The sequence below is a fragment of the Myotis myotis genome, unplaced genomic scaffold (genome assembly GCF_014108235.1).
Source record: "Myotis myotis isolate mMyoMyo1 unplaced genomic scaffold, mMyoMyo1.p scaffold_m19_p_1, whole genome shotgun sequence".
Taxonomy (NCBI): Eukaryota; Metazoa; Chordata; class Mammalia; order Chiroptera; family Vespertilionidae; genus Myotis; species Myotis myotis.
In genome coordinates, this window is record NW_023416313.1 from 9,111,820 (window position 1) to 9,133,104 (window position 21,285).

Genomic DNA, 21,285 nt, shown 5'->3' on the forward strand with positions numbered 1-21,285 from the left:
TCCCTTAAATTTGTCTCCTGAATATGGAATTTAAATCCTCTTTACTTGTCCTGCTTCTTAGTTTGTATTCTATGGTTAAGTTGGTAGTTCATTTTAGTAACATGAACTAAAGTTTGGTGATTGTTCTGATAACTTTTCTTTAACAGAAAGAATAAAAAAGAAAGAGAAAGGACAAAATGGAAGGTATGAGAGACAAACACTTATGAGTGACAAAGCCTCTGGAGGAAACTATATATGTCAATCTACTCAGAGTAGCATTACGAGTTCTCTGCAGAGATAATTTTATATTAATATTAAGTTATATTTCCTGGATATTGCTTACCCAGCCATTGAATTTTCAGAAGGATCACATATGGATGACTCTTCAGATTTTATGCTGATTTTCTTTGTAGAGAGATCTAACACTCCATCCCCTATAATTTTTGCAAGAGAAAAAACTTTATATTTGTAACAGATTAATGAAACAAACAGGCTATGATATAAAACCTGTTTAAAATCAACCCTTTGTCACCTTTCCCACTGTTTGCAGTGCACAGCCATCTGACTGCTCATCCATGACTGTTTCTATTCAAGGCTGCCCAGATGATACTTTGGGAAAGTAGGAATGATGTCAATTGCACAAAAGAGAGCATAGAAAATATGATAATAAGTAAGAACAATAATTAGCATTTATTAGAACTAACAATATGTGGAACATATACTTTAGGTAAACTGTGACTCTGCATAACCAGTGTGTTTTTAGAAATTACAGTGTAAAATTTTACTATTTTAAACAACTGAAATGAACAACAGTTGAGTCAGTGCCTATATAATATGTCATGGTTATATACGTGATTGAATGAAGATATAACTTATAACAATATAACACTTTAGGAAAAATAGCAGCTAGAAAACACTGCCTAAGTATTTGTTATTAAAAGATAGTTATTTTAAATTACTATTATAATAGTGAATTTACATGAGTAAGATTTCAATGATTCAGATATACTGTAATAGGACAACTTTAGGATCAAGGAGAATAAAAATAAACTATGAATTTATAACACATCAATAAATAATACTGTTAATACTACTATATCTTTACTGACAGTTAAAAATTGAAAATTTAAACTGTAAGAAAGGAGTCATTATAAAAAACATATGCTTAAAAATATACTCAAAAATACTGCTGGGTTTTTAAAAAACAATCAAGTGGGTTTTACTATTATTATACAAATCTACTTAATACTTACGTGCCCTAGCAAGACACAAAGATGAAAAAAATAAGAACATATCTCGCCCATAACATACTATGCATAATTCAATAATAATTTTATTGAGTGCTTAGTATGTGCAAAGCACTATTTTAAGAATTTGGAGAGCAGCAGTAAAAATGGCATACAAAGTACCTATTCTCATGGTGCTTAGGACCTAGTGAGATAAGTCATACATACACCACCCCATCACCACCCAACATATTTTAGATTGAGGATAAGGGCTCCTTAAAAACAAACAAAGAAGAGTAAGCTGATATTTTTCTGGCTTCAAGGATTGACAATAATTTTCTTAACTTGTGTTAATAAAAGCTACTTGTTTTATCTTTCTGAGTCAAACACTTATTTGGTATCCTCTATAAGCACTTAAAAGGCCCTTGCCCCCTTTCCTCTGTAAATTATGGCTCTTCTTTCAATCAACTATTAGATAAATCCAATATAGTTCTCATCATTCAGGCTCTTATGAAAAACAGATCTCTATATAGTTAAGTACAAGATTCCATTATATTTATCACATATATTACCTTTTCTTTTTCCCCAGTTACATCAACAATTGAAGATAAATCAATTTCTTTTTGTTTTTCAACTAAGTGTAAAAAACTGAATAGGAAGTGTTTACTAAATGTTCTCAGCTGTATATTTTTAAAAATAATTTTTATCATATACATCTCTTTATTGTATACTTTGCTTTTAAGTTGCTTTTTAGGATTCTCTCACCATATACTTTATTGTGAAAAGAGACTGAGAGCAACTCAAATTTCTTTTTTTATAAACAAAAGTCAAATGCAATACAAAAGCTCAAATTTAGCACTTCTTGCTAGTCCATATTACATAGGCTAATCACAAGTAATATTACTTCTAAAGTTTATCTATAAATATAACATTACATATATTTAAGAATATTAAAACATAAAATTATATATTACACAAACACAAAAAGTCTTACCTTGCTGAGTATTTTGTTCTTGCATTCGATTCACAGTGAGGTCTAAGGGGCCTTCCTGCTCTTCCTGAAGGGAGTTTTCTGCTTGGTTCATTTGGATACTTTTACATATTAGACTTGGTCCAATTGAACCATTTCTATTCTCTTGAATTTTACCACTTTTTGAAATATACTCAATTGCAAACTGACGTATCATCTTTTTCATTAATTCCTGAGCAACTAGGGGAATGTTAGGATCACAGTTCTGAGGAAGATCTAGAGAAGAAATAAGTATAATAAGCATTAAAAACGGAAACGCAAAATAACAATATTTAAACTTATCATTTTTATTACAAATTAATAATTTCAGAAGTCTTTTTAGTGTCAGTCTGTAAGTGCTAATGGTTCCTAGGACTTTGCAATAGAAACCCTGTAGATTTAATTAGTATTATGATAACAACTTCAAACTTGGCACATTTAACCATTTCTTCAAAATAACATTTTTGTTCACAAACTAAAATATAAGTAAGAAATTAAGACATAGAAAGCTCAGCAATATGTCCAATTTTTAGATTTTTAATTTAAATGTGTTCTACTAGATATTAAAACACTTTAGTATGTGAATATAAACTATATATAACCAAATAAATTTTAACTTAATATACTAAGTGCATGCATTAACTATTAAAGAAAACATCTAAACTTTCATGATTGTTAATTACTATTTAATTCTTCAATTCTGTCAAATATGCATTTCTTATACAGTTTAAATGTCATCATCAAGGATTTATTTTTCTTTTTATATATATTTTTATTGATTTCAGAGAGAAAGGGAGAGAGAAAAACATCAATGATGAGAGAGAATCATTGATCGGCTGCCTCCTGCATGCACTTTTCTAGGGATCTAGCCCACAACCCCAGCATGTGCCCTTGACCGGAATCAAACCCGGGACCCTTCAGTCTGCAGGCCGATGCTCTATTCACTGAGGCAAGCTGATTAGGGCTGGATTTTTTTTCTTTCCTCAACATTTTATACTTAGAAATTTAAATCAGAAACAATAAAATAAAGAACAGTATAATCACACAGACAGCCTTGACCAAGTTTCAAGAATTGTTAGCATTCTGCCACACTCACTTTCTTTTAACTTCTTTTGGTTTGCAGAACTACTAAAAATTGTAGAATTATGACATTTCACTCCTACATGTTTCAGCAAACATATACTAAGATTCTCCTATAAAAATGGCAATATCATTATTAAGTGCCTTAATTAATCCTTGATCGCCAAACATATTGATCAGCTACAACTATAATGATCAGCAATGATATTCAGTTCTACTTGAAACTTGTACAAGAGGTCAAAACAGTTGAATGATTTTAGTGAGAGGTACAGCATAAAGACAGACCAGTTATGAACATAGCATATAATAGTGATAAAGTATTGGTATTGGGGAGGGGGGTTGTTGGTGGCTTTTCACATACACTTCTGGCCTCAATCCAATGCTTTTATTTACTCTGTTCCTTCAAAGGTAGAATGGCTGGTAAATTGGGAAGTATGATTATACTTGATTAGGCTCCATAGAAGTGGTCCTACTTCTTGAGATACTAGTAACTAGTTCAATGCTCCTTAAATGCCTCAACTCTTACCCAGGCAGATCAGTGTTATGTTAATAGGTCTGCATTGATCCAGGGCTGTTTGAGACAGAAGGGTCAACTCTCTTTAGTTTGAGGGTTCAGTATTAGCTGGAGAACTTGCCTAAGACATGTGAAGGCAAATCTTTGAACTAGTATTTATTGTTACAGATCCCAGATTCTAAAATGCAAGAATGTTTGAAAACATACTATTTGGAGGTGAGAAGAGGCAACAAACACCTCCACTGTGATCAATTCCATATTTGGTAGCAAAAAGTGACCTATGATAGCATGAATCTATTTATGGTCCTTGCAGAAATAGAAATATATTTGATCAATGGTGCTGAACCAGCTGGAGATGTTACATAATAAACTTTTCCATTATATTACATCTTTAAAAAATATTTTAAAATTCAGAAGAAACATCTGAGAAAAGGGACTGTGGGCCTATTTAAAGAAGTTAACATTTTAACCTTTACATTTATTCTTTGACCCAGTAGGAAAGAGAGACAGTATTGGTTTGGGGGTACTGGAGAAAAATAGACTTAGCTTATCTCCATTTTATAGTTTCTTTGTTCACAAAAATGGAAATAACAGAACCTTGAAAATCATAATAGGACTTGTTCACAGCATATTTTTTTTTTTTTTAAAAAAATATATATTTTATTGATTTTTTACAAAGAGGAAGGGAGAGGGATAAAGAGTTAGAAACATCGATCAGCTGCCTCCTGCACACCCCCTACTGGGGATGTGTCCGCAACCAAGGTACATGCCCTTGACCGGAATCAAACCTGGGACCCTTCAGTCTGCAGGCCGATGCTCTATCCATTGAGCCAAACCAGTCAGGGTGCTCACAACATATTTTAAAATTATATGAGATTGCAGATCAAATACTTGACATTTTTACAGTGTGGTAAACATTAGCTCTTAATTATAGTGGAAATAACAAGATAAAAAGATGCAAGCTAAGCAATTATATTTTATTTAAATCACAAGATGTCAAATAAGTAAAAATATTAAGGCAAATATAAAATTATTAACTGGGAAAATAAAAAGGACATAATATCTAAGCCCATGTGATATTTTTTGGTATAGCCCAGTGGTCGGCAAACTGCGGCTTGCGAGCCACATGCGACTCTTTGGCCCATTGAGTGTGGCTCTTCCACAAAATACCACCTGCGGGTGCACACGTACAGTGCGATTGAAACTTCGTGGCCCATGCGCAGAAGTCGGTATTTTGTGGAAGAGCCACACTCAAGGGGCCAAAGAGCCACATGTGGCTGGCGAGCCACAGTTTGCCGACCACTGGTATAGCCCATTACCACATGTAACCTAAATAAAGTGATTTACCAAAACAAAAAATTTCCATGCTGCCCATAAGGATTTCAGTTTATACCACTACTTGATTATTACCTCCAGGAATCTTTGAAGGTTTCTGTGAACAATCTTCTTCACCTTTTTTCAAGCCTAATTTTGCTTCACATTATGTGTTAAAAGGAAATACTGAATGTACTTCTAGGTATTTTGGTTAACTGTTCTGTAATTTATTGATCAATGTCACCTTAAAATTTAGAATAATTAAATTTTCCAAAAAGAGCAAACAAATACTTTATGATTGAGTTTAGAGCTAAGTTTTTAATGCAGAATAGATATCACTACTCTATTCAATTCACCTACTCAGATTTTGCCCCTTTATATTGGGGAATAAGTCTATGTGTGAAACCAAAGGACTTGGCAAAAAATAAATTAAAAAATAAGATAAAAAAGAGAAAAAGAGAGACAATAAAAATGCTGCTCAGTTGCTAATTAGCTAATGAATCTTCTAAATTACATGTACAAGCTATTATAATTACATAAAGCAAATGAGTTAATTAAAGATCTAGGCCAGGGATTAAACTCGTTTTGAAAGATCAGGCAAATAATAAATATTTGGCTAGAAGATAAAACGTTGCCACCTGGAAATGGTGTCTACTGCTCTCAAGAAGACAGAAGAGCCTGGCTGGTATGGCTCAGTGGTTGAGTGTCAACCTATGAACCAAGAGGTCATGATTTGATTCCTGGGCAGGGCACATGTCCGGGTTGTGGGCTCAATCCCCAGTAGGCGGTGTGCAGAAGGCAGTCAATCAATGATTTCCTCTCATCATTGATGTTTCTTCTATCTCTCTCTCTCTCTCTCCCTTCCTCTCTGAAATAAAAAATATATTTAAAAAAAAGACAGAAGAAACTTATTTTTGCCCTATCTTTTCTTTTCTCAAATTTAACTAATTCAAAGTTTAACATGCTCTTTGTGGTAGCCAGTATCAAGACCGTCTGCAATGATTTCCACATCTTGGTTTCCTATTGCTGTGTAGTTCCTTCCACATTGTATCAGGGGTGGTATGTGTGATTAATAGCATAGCCCAGAAATGTAACTCATTTCTGATATTAGGTTATATAGGTATGTGGTTTCTATCTTGGATACTCCTGAATATTGATGTTCGCTGCCTCCTCTCTGCTCCCACCCTTACTCCATCCTTGCATCTCTCTCCCTTTCACTACAATTCTGGAGGAATCCATACTGTAAGCAACCCTATACTGAGGCTCATAAGAGTTTGATGTTCTTGAGCCAAATGAATGAAACTGGAAGAAGGTACTCCAGATCAATCAAATGCCATATGACTGCAAACCTACCTGACCCCTTGATTGCTGCCAAATGAAAAACTGCCAGAAACATCCAGCTGAGCCTCTCTCAGATTTCTGGCTCAGAGAAAATGTGTGATAATAAATGTTTGTTATTTTAAACTGCTAAATATTGGAGGTAATTTGTTAAACAGTAAAAGAAAAATAATAAGATTATAGTATACATTGGTGGGATGCTGCTGTATTAAAACCTAAAATGTACATATCGCTTTAAAACTAGACAGTGGACTTTGGGGAGAGTATTAAATATAAGTCTGAAATACATTGAAGAAATTGTGAATAGAAGCTTCCTGGTCTTTGATAAAGCTGGAGTGTGAAGACTTGTAGAAAAATGAGGTAAATGTTATTGGAAAGTGAAGGAAAGAATATACTTATGTAGTGGCAAAAAGACAATACTTGTTTGTAGTAAGTTGGAAAGTAAAAAATGTGCCTAATGAATTGGGTCATCTATTTAGGGAAATTTCTAAGCAAAGTGTTGACATGCCTTTTGATTTCCTCTTGCTAATTATCTATACTAATAAAAGCCTAGGTGGTCCTTGCATTGTCACAAGATGGTCAGCAGGGGAGGGCAGTTGGGGGTGACCAGGCCTGCAGGGGAGGGAAGTTAGGGGTGACAGGCCTGCAGGGGAGGGCAGTTGGGGGCGACCAGGCCAGCAGGGGAGGGCAGTTGGGGGCCATCAGGCTGGCAGGGGAGGGCAGTTGGGGGTGATCAGGCAGGCAGGCAGAAGCGGTTAGGGGCAATCAGTCAGGCAGGCAAGCGGTTAGGAGCCAGCAGTCCCGGATTGTGAGAGGGATGTGGCCTAAACTGGCAGTTGGACATCCCCCGAGGGGTCCCAGATTGGAGAGAGTGCAGGCTGGGCTGAGGGACACCCCCTTGTGCACGAATTTCGTGCACTGGATCTCTAGTAGTAAAATATAAGGAGAAAGATATATACTAAAGGAAGGACTATTAAATAAACAAAAAAACAGGTCTTAATTGTTTTTGAAAATTTTCAGTCAATACATATAGTAAATGAGTCTAAAATTAAGAAAGGATGAGAGCCCTAGCTGGTCTGGCTCAGTGGATAGAACATCGGGTTGCAGACTGAAGGGTCCTGGGTTCGATTCTGGGCAAGGGCATATATCTCAGTTGCAGGCTCAATCACCATACGGGAGGGAATCAATCAATGTCTCTCTCTCTCACATTGATGTTTCTCTCTCTCTCTCCCCCCCTCCACTCTCTCAGAAAAATCAATGAAAAAATATCCTCAGGTGATGATTAACAAAGAAGAAAGGTTGAGCAAAGGCTAAACCAGGGGAACAACCAGGAAAATATGCTTCAGAAAGCTGATGGGTTTTCTCCAAATTTGACCTTCTTAATAAAGTTTTGGGTATCATTTGAATTTTTCATTTTCATTGTTTTGTGGGAGGAATTTCACTCCACTCTTCCAAACAAAGAACTTTGGAAGTAACCAAAATCTTTTGAGAAAGTGTCTATTCAAGAACACTGGTTAAATCTCTGTAAAAACAACAAGCTATATAACATTTCAAATTGCCCTATTCCTATCCGCCCAAGATAGTTCTGAGGTAGCCTTCCCCAACACACTCACAGTTCCTAAGCAAAGACAGAATCTCATGGTCCTAGAAATTTAAGAAAATCTCTGTTCAATCAACAGTTAACAACTACCTAACTAAGAAATGTCAGTGGCCACAAAATAAGAAAAGTGACTTCACAAATCAGTCCAGGAAAGTCACTTACCAAATAAGTGACAATAACACACAGTAACAACAACAAACTCTGAGGTGCGGGATAATTTGATTCCCATGGCTGTCACATTGTATTATTTAAAACATCCAGTTTTTGAAACAAAACATTATGAGAAATGCAAAGCAAGAAGTAGGGCCTATACCAGTGGTTCTCAACCTTCTAGCCCTTTAAATACAGTTCCTCATGTTGTGACCCCCAATCATAAATTATTTTCGTTGCTACTTCATAACTGTAATTTTACTACTGTTATGAATTGTAATGTAAATATCTGATATGCAGGATGGTCTTAGGTGACCCCTGTGAAAGGGTCGTTTGACCCCTAAAGGGGTCGTGGCCCACAGGTTGAGAACCACTGGCCTATACAAAGGAAGAAAAAAGTCAATAGAAAATGTCTCTGAGGAAGTGGAGATTTGGACCTATTGGATAAAAAGTTTAAATTAGCCATTTTAAATATGTTCAAAGAACTAAACGAAACCATGTATAAAGGAATAAAGGAAAGCATCAGAAGAACATCTCACTAAATAAAAAATATAAATAAACAGAAGTTTTTAAAAAGAACCACACAGAAATTCTGAAGTTGAAAAGTACACTAACTAAAATGCAAAATTCATTAGATGGATACAATAGCAGATTTCAATTGACAGAAAAAATAATCAGTGAGCTTGAAAGTAGGCCAATTGAGTTTACCCAGTCTCGGGGGAGAATGGAAAGAAGAAGGGAATAAAGGAAGAAAATCAGGCAGGTAGTAAGATAGGTAGAAAAGAAGAAGGGAGGAGAAGGAAAAAAGGAGGAAAAAAATAAAGACAATGCCAAGTTCTCTTTTAAAGAAGAAATCTAAACAGAGCCTCAGAGATCTGTGAAGTGTACCAACATACACAAATGGTAGTCCCAGAAGGAGATAAAAGAGGCACAAATATTAGAAAAGATGTCCCAAATTTTATGAAAAACATTTATTAACATATCCGAAAAGCCCAATGAACTTCAAGAGGAATGAAAGAGAAGTCACATTTGGATGTACTTAGACACATTTAGATGCATTCTAACCAATCGATCAAAAACCCAAGACAGAGTCAATCTTGAACGCAACAAGAAAAAAATCAATTCATCACAAACAAGGAACCCTCAATGAGATTACAGCCAATACCACATCAGAAGTCATGAAGTCCAGATGTCACAGTGGGATGACATATTCAAGGAATTGAAAGACTGTCAACCAAGAATTCTATTTTTAGCAAAACTATCCTTCATAAAAAAAAGGAGAAATTTAGACATCCTCAAATAAAACAGATTTTTTTTGGGGGGGCTAGCAGACCTGATCTAATGAAAGGACACTAGACAGTAAAGCAAATTCACACAAAGAAATAATAAGCACCAGTATAGTAACTACATAGGTAAAATAAAATATAAACATATTTGTAAATTATAAATGTATTTTTTTTTTGTTAATCCTCACTGGAGGATATTTATCCATTGAGTTTTAGAGAGTGGAAGAGAGGGGGAGAGATAGAAAAACATCAGTGTGAGAGAGACACATTGCTTGGTTGCCTCCTGGGGCCAAGGGTGGAGCCTGCAACCAAGGTATGTTCCCTTGACCAGAACTGAACCACAACCCTTCAGTCCATGGGCCAACACTCTAACCACTGAGCCAAACTAACTAGGACTATAAATGTATTTTTTTGTTTTTAATGTTTTCCCTCCTATTTAATTTAAATGATAACTGCACAAACCAATAATTATGAATCTGTCTTGGTGGACAAAGAATATCTAAAGATATAACAGAAAGGACAATACAACATAAAGGAGGAGAAATGGCATGGACACATGTAGAATCAAGGTTTTTGTATACTACTGATATTAAGTAGGTATTAAGCTGAACTAGATTGCTGTTTATTAAGATGTTAATTATAATTCCAAGGCAACCACTAAGAAAGTAACTGAAAACCATACAGTAAAAGAAACAAATCATTAAAATGGTACACTAGAAAACTGTTATTTAACACAAAAGAAAGTAATAATGGAGAAATAGAGAAAACAAAAAATATATAAAACACTAAAAATAAATAGTAAAATGAGAGATGAAAATCCTACCTTACCAGTAATTATAATAAATGTAAATAAAAAGGAAAAGATTGGCAGAATGGATTAAAAGTATAATCTAACTATATGCTGCCAAAAGAGACACTTTAAATTTAAAGACACAATCATGTTAAAAGAAAGGATGAAATACAGTCAGACCTCATATCTTGAACATCTCTCATCTTGAATGATTTGGTTCTCGACCAAATTGTTCACAGAAAAAAATGTCTGGGTTGTAGAACCAAACTTTGGTTTTTGAGCTGACAACCCTTTCATGCTAATACCTCAGCATGATACAAAGCTTCTCCCTGGCAACAACCAAAGGAGAGAATGCTTTTGTTGCTAGTGAAATCAATGATAGCACAATTTTAAAACATAAAGAGGCCATCAAGAGTGCTAATGTTGCTAAGGGTCTGAAAGAAGCAATGATCACAGGGAATTGTTGATTTGGATAAACAAAAAGCAGTAAGCCAGTGACAGTATTTCAGAGGTAGTGATGTATGTTCTGCATGCTAACCTGAAAGACTCCCCTGGAACGATTGCCAAAAGTGGTTCCTTTAAAGGCTAGTAGAAGGTAGTTTGAAAAATTTAAGAAAAAGTGTTTATTTATAGGTTGAACAGTATATATTAGAGATGCACTGTATATAAGAAAGGTTAAAACAAGGAATCATTTGGGGGTCTGGAACAGATTAATTAAATTTACATTGTTTCTAATGGGAATCACATAGTAGGTAGCCTTCTCAGATTGACTTCTTTCACTTACTAATATGCATTTAAGGTTCGTCCGTGTCTTTTCATGGCTTGACTACTCATTTTTTTTTTTTAAAGCTGAATAATATTGCATTGTCCAGATGTATCATGTAAATAGTAGTAACCAAAAGAATGCTAGGGTGACAGAAATACAAAGGATTGTAAAAAAAAAAAAAATACTATGAACAACTCTATTCCAACAAACTGGCCAACCTAGAAGAAATGGACATACTCCTAGAAAAATATGACCTTCCAAAACTCAATCAGGGAGAATAAAAAAAAACCTGAATAGGCCAGTAACTATGGAGGATATTGAAGCAGTAATAAAAAAAACTTCCAGAAAACAAAAGCCCTGGGCCAGACGGCTTCACAGGAGAATTTTACTAAACATCCAAAGAAGAACGAAAACCTATTTTCCTCAGACTATTCCAAAAAATTCAAGAGGAAGGAACAATTCCAAGCTCTTTCTATGAAGCCAGCATTACCCTAATCCCAAAACCAGATAAAGACACTACAAAGAGAATTACAGGCCAATATCTCTGATGAACATAGATGCTAAAATCCTCAACAAAATCCTAGCAAATCAGAGCCCTCATTACATTAGAAAGATCATACACCATGACCAAGTGGGATTTATTCCGGGGATGCAAGGATGGTATAATATCCGCATATCAATAAATTTGATACATCACATAAACAAATTGAGAGGTAAAAATCACAATCATATCAATTGATGCAGAAAAAGCATTTGACAAAATACAATATCCTTTCTTGATAAAAACTCTCAGCAAAGTGGAAATAGAGGAATCATACTTCAACATAATTAAAGCCTTATATGACAAACCTACAGCCAACATCATACTCAATGGGCAAAAACTAAAAGCATTCTCCCTAAGAACAAGAACAAGACAGGGATGTCCACTTTCACCACTTCTGTTTGACACAGTACTGGAAGTGCTAGCCATAGTGATCAGACAAGAAGAAATAAAAGGCACCCAAATTGGAAAAGAAGTAGTAAAACTGTCATTATTCGCAGATGACATGATATTGTACATAGAAAACCCTAAAGACTCCATAAAAAAACTACTAGATTTAATAAATGAATTTGGCAATGTAGCAGGATACAAAATTAACACTCAGAAATCTACGGGTTTTTTTATACACCAATAATGAACTCACAGAAAGAGAAACAAACAAACAAAAACAATCCCATTTACCATTGCAATAAAAAAATTAAGATACCTAGGAATAAACCTAACTAAGGAGGTAAAAGAGCTTTACTTGGAAAACTATAGGACACTGAAAAAAGAGATAGAGGAAGACATAAACAAATGAAGAATATACCGCAGTCATGGATAGGTAGAATCAACATCATTAAAATGTCCATACTACCCAAAACAACCTATAGATTCAATGTAATCCCCATTAAAATACCAATGGCATATTTCAGAGACCTAGAACAAATTCTCCAAAAATCCATATGGAATAAAAAAAGACCCTGAATACCTGCAGAAATCTTAAGAAAGAAGAACAAAGTTGGAGGGATCACAATACCAGATATCAAGCTATATTACAAAGCCAGTGTTCTCAAAATTGCCTGGTATTGGCACAAGAACAGACATACAGACCAATGGAACAGAACAGAGAACCCAGAAATTGACCCAAGCCACTATGCTCAATTAATATTTGATGAAGGAAGCAAGGGCATACAATGGAGTCAAGACAGTCTCTTCAATAAATGGTGTTGGGAAAATTGGACAAATACATGCCCCCCAAAATGAAACTAGACCACCAACTCACACCATACACAAAAACAAAATGTATCAAGGACTTAAACATAAGATGGGAAGCCATAAAAAGCTTTGAAGAATCCATAGGCAGCAAAGTATCAGACATATGTTGTATCAATATCTTTACCGATACAGCTCCTGGGGCAAAGGAAACTAAGGAGAAAATAAACAAATGGGACTACATCAAAATAAAAAGCTCCTTCACAGCAAAGGAAACTATCAACCAAACAAGAAAGTCCGCTGAACTGGTTTGGCTCAGTGGATAGAGCGTCGGCCTGTGGACTGAAGGGTCCCAGGTTTGATTCCAGTCAAGGGCATGTACCTTGGTTGTGGGCACATCTCCAGTGGGGGGCACGCAGGAGGCAGCTGATTGATCTCTCTCATAGATGTTTCTAACTCTCTATACCTCTCCCTTCTTTTCTATAAAAAATCAATGAAATATATTTTAAAAAAAAGAAAGAAAGCCCACTGCATGTTATATCTGATAAGGGCCTCATCTCCAAAATTTATAGGGAACTCAGACATCTTAAAAAAGGGAGATAAACAATTCAATCAAAAAATGGTCAAAGGACTTAAATGTACACTTTTTGAAAGTGGACATACAGAAGGCCAAGAGACATGAAAACATGCTCAAAGTCACTAGTCACCTGAGAGATGCAAATCAAAATGATAATGAGATAACATCTCACACCTGTCAGAATGACTATCATCAACAAATCAACAAATGACAAGTGCTGGCAAGGATGCGGAGAAAAAGGAACCCTAGTGACTGCTGGTGGGAATGTAGACTTGTGCAGCCACTGTGGAAAACAATATGGAGTTTCCTCAAAAAATTAAAAATGGAACTCCCATTTGACCCAATAATCCCACTTCTAGGAATATATCCCAAGAAATCAGAAACACCAATCAGAAAGGATATATGCACCCCTATGTTCATAGCAGCACAATTTATAATAGCTAAGATTTGGAAACAGTCTAAGTGCCCATCAGCAGATGAATGGATTAGAAAACAGTGGTACATCTACACAATGGAATACTACGCTGCTGTAACAAAGAAGGAACTCTTACCATTTGCAACAGCATGGATAGACATGGAGAGCATTATGCTAAGCGAAATAAGCTAGTCGGAGAAAGATAAATATCACATGATCTCACTCATTTGTGGAATATAATGAACAACATAAACTGATGAACAAAAATAGATCCAGAGACAGAAGCATCGAACAGATCGTCAAACTTCAGAGGGAAGGTGGGGATAAGGTGGGGTTGAGGAGGGGTGGAGGGAAGAGATCAACCAAAGGACTTGTATGCATGCACATGAGCATAATCAATGCACAAAGACATTAGGGAGAGTGAGGGCATGTGCTGGGCAGTGGGGGTGGTCTGGGAGAGGTCAATGGGAGAAAAAGGAAATATATGTAATACTCTATGTAATACTTTAAACAATAAAGATTAAAAAAATAAAATAATGCTAGGGTGGTTATACTAATATCAGACAAAATCTATTCTAAGACAAAACTGTCATTAGAAACAGGTCTTTTTATAATGAAAAATCCCAAATACATGAAGAAGAAACTAACAGATTTAAAGGAAGAAATAGAATATTCAATAGTAATAGTTGGACGCTTCAATAAACTACTAATAATGGATAAAAAAGTAGACAAAAGATCAACAAGCAGAAGACATATATAAACCAACTATACCTAACAGACATATATAAAGCACTCTATACCAAACAATAGAATATATTATTTTCATCAAGTACACATGAAAATTCTCCAAGACAGACCATATGTTACATCACAAAACAAGTCTCGATCAATTTTTAAAAACTAAAAATATACAAAATGTTTTTCAAAATTAAAGAAGTGAAAAAAATATCAGTGACAAAATGAAACGTGGGAAATTAACAAATGTGAAAATAGAAAAACATACTCCTAAATATCTAATGGATGAAACATGGAGTCACAAGGGTTATTAGAATACACTAAAAGTTGAATGAACAGGAAAACACTACATACTAAAAGGTATGAGGTATAGCTAATAAAGCAGTGCTTAGAGGACAATTTATAGCTATAAACACATACTAGTATAGTTAAAATTCTTTTTTTCACATTTAATGACCCAATAACCTAACAAGGGGTGTGCAAACTTTTTGACTCGAGGGCCACAATGGGTTCTTAAACTGGACCAGAGGGCCGGAACAAAAGCATGGATGGAGTGTTTGTGTGAACTAATATAAATTCAAAGTAAACATCATTACATAAAAGGGTACGGTCTTTTTTTTTTTAGTTTTATTCATTTCAAACGGGCTGGATCCGGCCCGCAGGCCGTAGTTTGCCCACGGCTGTCCTAACCTTTCAACTTATGAAAAAATAAATTAAAAACTAAACCCAAAGCAAGTATAAAGAAATAAAAAGTTAGAAAAGAAAAAATAGAGAATGGAAAAACAATAGAGATCAATGAAACCAAAACATGATTCTTTGAAAAGATTGAAAATTTATAAAACTTTAGACTACCAGAAAAAAAACTAGAGAAGATTTAAACTGTGAAAATCATGAATGAAGGAAAATATATCACCATTATCATTAAAGAAACACAAAAGATAATCAGAAAATACCATTAAAAATGTTACCTAATTAGATCTTCTAGATCAGCAGTTCTCAAAATGTGGGTCGCGACCCCTTTGGAGGTTGAAAGACCCTTTCACAGGGGTCGCCTAAGATCATCGGAAAACACATATTTTCGATGGTCTTAGGAACCCAGACACCACTCCTATATCTGTCTCCAGGCGGGTCTGCACACATGCAGATATGCCCACATACGAATACCTGGCATGATGACATCATCGCTCCAACCCCATCACATACACCCCGTACAGATACAGGTGTATGTGACAGCGTTGGCACCATAATGTACTTATGCAGACCAGTCACACGTGTGTAGAGAGCAGCTACTGTGTAGAAAGCAGCTGCTGTGTTGAAAGCAGCAGTATTGGAGGTAAAATGACACTTCATGAATTATAATTACTGAGTAAATGTAAATTCATGTACTGTAAAATCATCAACTACTGCAAAAAAAAAAATATCTGTACCATGGGAACTTAATCTGGATGCTGACTGGTCTTTTTATATTCAGCTGTGGTTGATGTGAATACTGCCCCCTTGTGATAGTAACAGGTATGAAAAACCAACAACACAAAGACTGGTAAATCATAGGAAACTTTAATGAACTGTATTGACTGAACTATGCCATGTATCATCTTTTGTATTATTAAAGCTATTGTTATATATTATTTTCATTAGCAAACCATCCCATGACAATGGATCGTGTAGAGAAGAACGTTAAGAAAAGAAAATATAGTGAGGATTTTTTACAGTATGGTTTTACCTCAATAATTACAGCAGGAATTGAGAAACCGCAATGTGTTATTTGCTGTGAAGCTCTATCAGCCGAATCTATGAAGCCGAACAAACTAAAACGCCATTTTGATAGCAAGCATCCGAGCTTTGCTAGCAAGGGTACCAACTATTTTAGAAGCAAAGCTGATGGACTCAAGAAAGCCAGACTTGACACTGGTGGCAAGTACCACAAACAAAACATAGCAGCCGTTGAAGCTTCATATTTGGTGGCACTCAGAATCGCCAGAGCTATGAAACCTCACACCATTGCTGAGGATTTACTGTTGCCAGCGGCCAAAGACATTGTTCGAGTTATGATCGGAGACGAATTTGTTACAGGATTGAGTGCAATTTCTTTATCTAGCAACACTGTCCGCAGAAGAATAGATGACATGTCTGCTGATATTCTTGATCAGGTAATCCAGGAAATTAAATCTGCTCCACTTCCAATATTTAGTATCCAGCTTGATGAATCTACAGACGTTGCAAACTGTTCACAGTTACTGGTTTACGTGAGGTATATTAATGATGGCGACTTTAAAGATGAGTTTCTTTTTTGCAAACCTCTTGAAACGACAACTACTCCACATGATGTATTTGACACAGTTGGTTCATTTCTAAAAGAGCGTAAGATCTCTTGGGAAAAGGTTTGTGGTGTTTGCACAGATGGTGCTCCAGCTATACTAGGATGTCGATCTGCATTTCAACATTTGGTACTGAATGAGTCACCAAAAGTCATCGGAACTCACTGTATGATTCATCAGCAAATATTAGCAGCAAAGACACTGCCACAAGAATTACAAGAAGTAATGAAGCGTCATAACTTGTGTCAATTTTGTAAAGGCGAGCACTTTATATAGTCGACTGTTTTCGCAACTGTGCAACGAGTTGGATGCGCCGAACAATGCTCTGCTAGTTCACACTGAAGTGAGATGGTTGTCGAGAGGAAAAATTTTAAAACGTGTTTTTGAGCTTCGTAATGAACTCAAAACGTTTTTTAATCAGAAAGCAAGACCACAGTTCGAAGCACTTTTCAGCAATAAAAGTGAACTGCAGAAAATAGCTTACCTGGTTGACATCTTTGCCATCTTGAATGAGTTAAATTTATCACTGCAAGGACCAAATGCAACATGCCTCGATCTGTCTGAAAAGATCCGATCATTCCAAATGAAACTTCAGCTTTGGCAAAAAAAATTGGATGAAAATAAAATTTACATGTTGCCTACCTTATCTGCTTTTTTTGAGGAACATGACATTGAACCAGACAAAAGGATTACGATGATAATTTCTGTGAAAGAACACTTGCACATACTTGCAGACGAAATTTCATCATACTTGCCAAATCTACCTGACACCCCATTTGCACTTGCCAGAAGCCCATTCACAGTCAAAGTTGAAGATGTTCCTGAGACAGCACAAGGGGAGTTCATTGAACTTATTAACAACGATGCAGCGAGAACTGATTTCTCTACAATGCCAGTTACAAAATTCTGGATCAAGTGTTTGCAGTCATATCCTGCTCTGTCTGAGACTGTGTTGCGCCTTCTTCTTCCATTTCCAACAACATATCTTTGTGAAACAGGGTTTTCCAGCTTGTTGGTTATCAAGTCTAAATACAGAAGTAGACTTGTTGTGGAAGATGATCTTCGTTGTGCTCTTGCAAAGACTGCCCCGAGAATTTCTGATCTGGTGAGAAAGCAAACTCAACCTTCGCGCTGACGTTGGCTTTTTACGCATACTGTCACATAATGTAGCAATGTAGTTTACTGTTGTTATATTAAGACTGTTACCCATGCTACACCATGCTTCAAGACAAAATTTCACTTATTTGTAATTAGAAATAAATATTTCACAATATATAATTACGTATTGTTTTTGTGATTAATCACTATGCTTTACTGATGTTCAATTTGTAACAATGAAAATACATCCTGCATATCAGATATTTACATTACGATTCATATCAGTAGCAAAATTACAGTTATGAAGTAGCAACGAAAATAATTTTATGGTTGGGGGTCACCACAACATGAGGAACTGTATTAAAGGGTCGCGGCATTAGGAAGGTTGAGAACCACTGTTCTAGATGAAATGGAAAAATTCCTAGAAAGACAAAACTACCAAACTAATTCAAGAAGTAATATAAAATGTAGCCCGGCTGGCATTGCTTATTGGTTGAGTGTCGACCTATGAACCAGGAGGTCATGGTTCATTTTCTGGTCAGGGTACTTGTCTGGGTTGCAGGCTCAATCCCCAGTAGGGGGTGTGCATGAGGCAGCTGATGAATGACTCTCTCTCATCATTGATGTTTCTTTCTCCACCCTGCGCGGTCCCCACCAGGCCCCCCGTAACAACAGCTTGAATCAGTAACCAAAAACTTGCCACAAAGAAAGCCCAGTGACAGACAGATTAACTGGTGTACTGTATACTGTTACAGTTAGACACTTAATGAAGAATTAACACCGATCCTTCAACAACTCTAAGAAACACTTCCCAACTCATTCTATGAGTCCAATAAGTAGCCTGATATTAAAAACAGAGAAAACAACAACAACAACAACAAAAACCTGCATGAAAAGAAAACTACCTAACCAAATAAAAAAAATATCCATTATGAATAGATACAAAAATCCTAAACAAAAGACTATCAAACAGAATCCAGCAACCTAAAGAATACAAGGTCAGTTCACAGATAAAAACCAGTCAGTGTCCTGTTTTTGAAAACTTCCTTATTTTGGGGCATACAAAAAATATCCTATATCCACTTTCTACTCTTCCTGTCCCTGGTGTAGTTAGAATCTACCAATATTTCAAATATCCAACTTTTCCTTCATGTGGTAGGGATTGTTATTTAGGCATAAGTGTGGTCATTACTATTTTATTGTCACTGCTTATAGAATCTCTGGCAGGCAAAGCTTATAAATGCCACACACAATATTTCCCGTGTTCTGTATTATCAATATGATAATACATCTTCCACAAAAATTAACTCAAAATAGGTAATATACCTAAATGTAAAGCACAACTATAAAGCCACTAGAAGATAACACAGGAGAAAATGTTGGTGACCTTGGGTTTGACAATGACTTTTTAGAAAAAAAAAACATAATGCATAAAAATATTAAGACAATATTAAAATTTAAGAATTTCTGGTCTGTGAAAGACTGTTAAGAGAATGAAAATGCAAGCCACAGACTGAGAGAAAATATTTGCATAATCTGATAAAGGGGTCTTATGTCCAAAATACACGAAGAACTCTTAAAACCAACAATGAGAAAATGAATAACCCAATGCAAATGGGTTATAAATGTGCAAAAGATCTGAACAAGCAACTCACCCAAAGAGATATGCAGGTAGCAAATAAGCATATGAAAAGGTGCTCAATATCATATGTCAAAAAGGAACTGAAAATTAAAATAATAATGAGATACCACTTAGAATGGCTGAAATCTAAAACATTGGCAACAACAAATTCTGACAAGGATGGGGAGCAATAATAGTTCTCTTTCATTGCTGGTGGGAATGCAAATGGTACAGCCACAGTGGAAGATAATATGGCAGTTTCTTTTTTTTTTTAATATATTTTTATTGATTTCAGAGAGGAGAGGGATAGAAAGATAGAAACATCAACGATGAGAAAGAATCATTGATTGGCTGCCCCCTACTGGGGATTGAGCCTGCAACCCAGGCATGTGCCCTTGACTGGAATCAAACCTGGGACCCTTCAGTCCACAGGCTGACGCTCTATCCACTGAGCCAAACCAGCTAGGGTAATATGGCAGTTTCTTACAAAGTTCAACAGTCTTATCATAGGATCCAGGAATTGTACCCTTAAGGTATTTATGAAAATGAATTGAAAATATAGCTACACATAAACTAGTAAATATTTATAATTGCTAAAATTAGAAACAACCAAAATGTCCTTTAATAGGTGAGTGGATAAACAAACTGTGGTATATGCATAGCATGGAATATTATTCAGTAATTAAAAGAAATGAACTATCAAGCCACACCAAGGGGAAAAAAAAGGAACCTAAAAAAGGTTACATACTGTAGCATACCAACTGTATAACATTTTGGAAAAAAGCAAAACCATGGAGAGAGTAATATCAGTGTTTGACATAGGTTGGGGGCAAGGGGTAGAGGGACAAATAGGTGGAGTAGAGGGAATTTTTAAGGCAGTGAAACTATTGTGTATGACACTGTAATGGTAGATACATGAAACTGTACATCTGGCAAACCTCACACAACTGTATAAGACACAGAGTGAAGCTAAGGTAAAGTATAAGACTCCATTTAATAATAATGTATCAATAGTAATTAATCAACTGTAAGAAATGTAGGGGGAAGGAGGGAGCTCGAATATGGTGATGGGAGAAGATTTGACTTTGGGTGGTGGGCACACAGTATAATATACAGATCTTGTAACATAGAAACCCACACCTGAAACCTCTATGTTCATGCTAACCAATGTCACCCCAATAAATTTATTTTTAAAAAAAGAAATGCAACACACTAACGAAAGATTGTTAGTAACAGAGAACACTGAGGGGGGCGGGGGGGAGGAGATGAATTTTCCACACTTTCTGCAAACCTAAAAATGCTCTAAAAAATAACCTCTATTAATCTAAAAAACAAAACAAAAAACTGGATTAAGTGAAAAATTCATCTGACTTCTTATACTTTTCTTCCTTTAAAAACTATTCAGTAGATGGCACCAGAGAACCTTTAGAATAAGAAATTACAAGATGGCATTGTACTATTCATAAAGACTAGTTTCGATGTTGATACATGCTTTGAGACTGTATTTATTCATTAATAAATATAATTGCCATTCTTGAAAAAAAAAGATGTGTTACAGACAACTAAATTTAGATGCAACTTATATAATTCCAGAAGATGGTAAATAATTATGGGACTCTAGGAAAGCAGATCTGAAGAATTATGTTGCAAGAGTGATTCTACATTGAGTAAATAAAAAAGGTGCAATGTTAAGCTATTTAAAAACCAAATCCTAACTCACATTTTGACAACTAC

At 35.5% G+C, this 21,285-nt stretch overlaps 1 protein-coding gene across 20 annotated transcripts in view; it reads right to left on the reverse strand.

Moving 5' to 3' along the window:
* The window catches only part of LOC118667083 (ligand-dependent nuclear receptor corepressor-like protein), a 150,899-nt gene that overhangs the window by 32,655 nt on the left and 96,959 nt on the right, over positions 1–21,285 (reverse strand). For 19 of the 20 annotated variants that reach the window (XM_036329908.1, XM_036329917.1, XM_036329765.1 and 16 more), the window contains 2 exons: positions 2,200–2,451; positions 323–413 (listed from right to left, as the gene is read on the reverse strand). In XM_036329908.1, coding sequence (XP_036185801.1) covers positions 323–413; positions 2,200–2,451 — 343 coding nt within the window. The remainder of the gene's footprint in view (positions 1–322; positions 414–2,199; positions 2,452–21,285) is intronic. The other variant, XM_036329926.1, reaches the window with a different exon arrangement.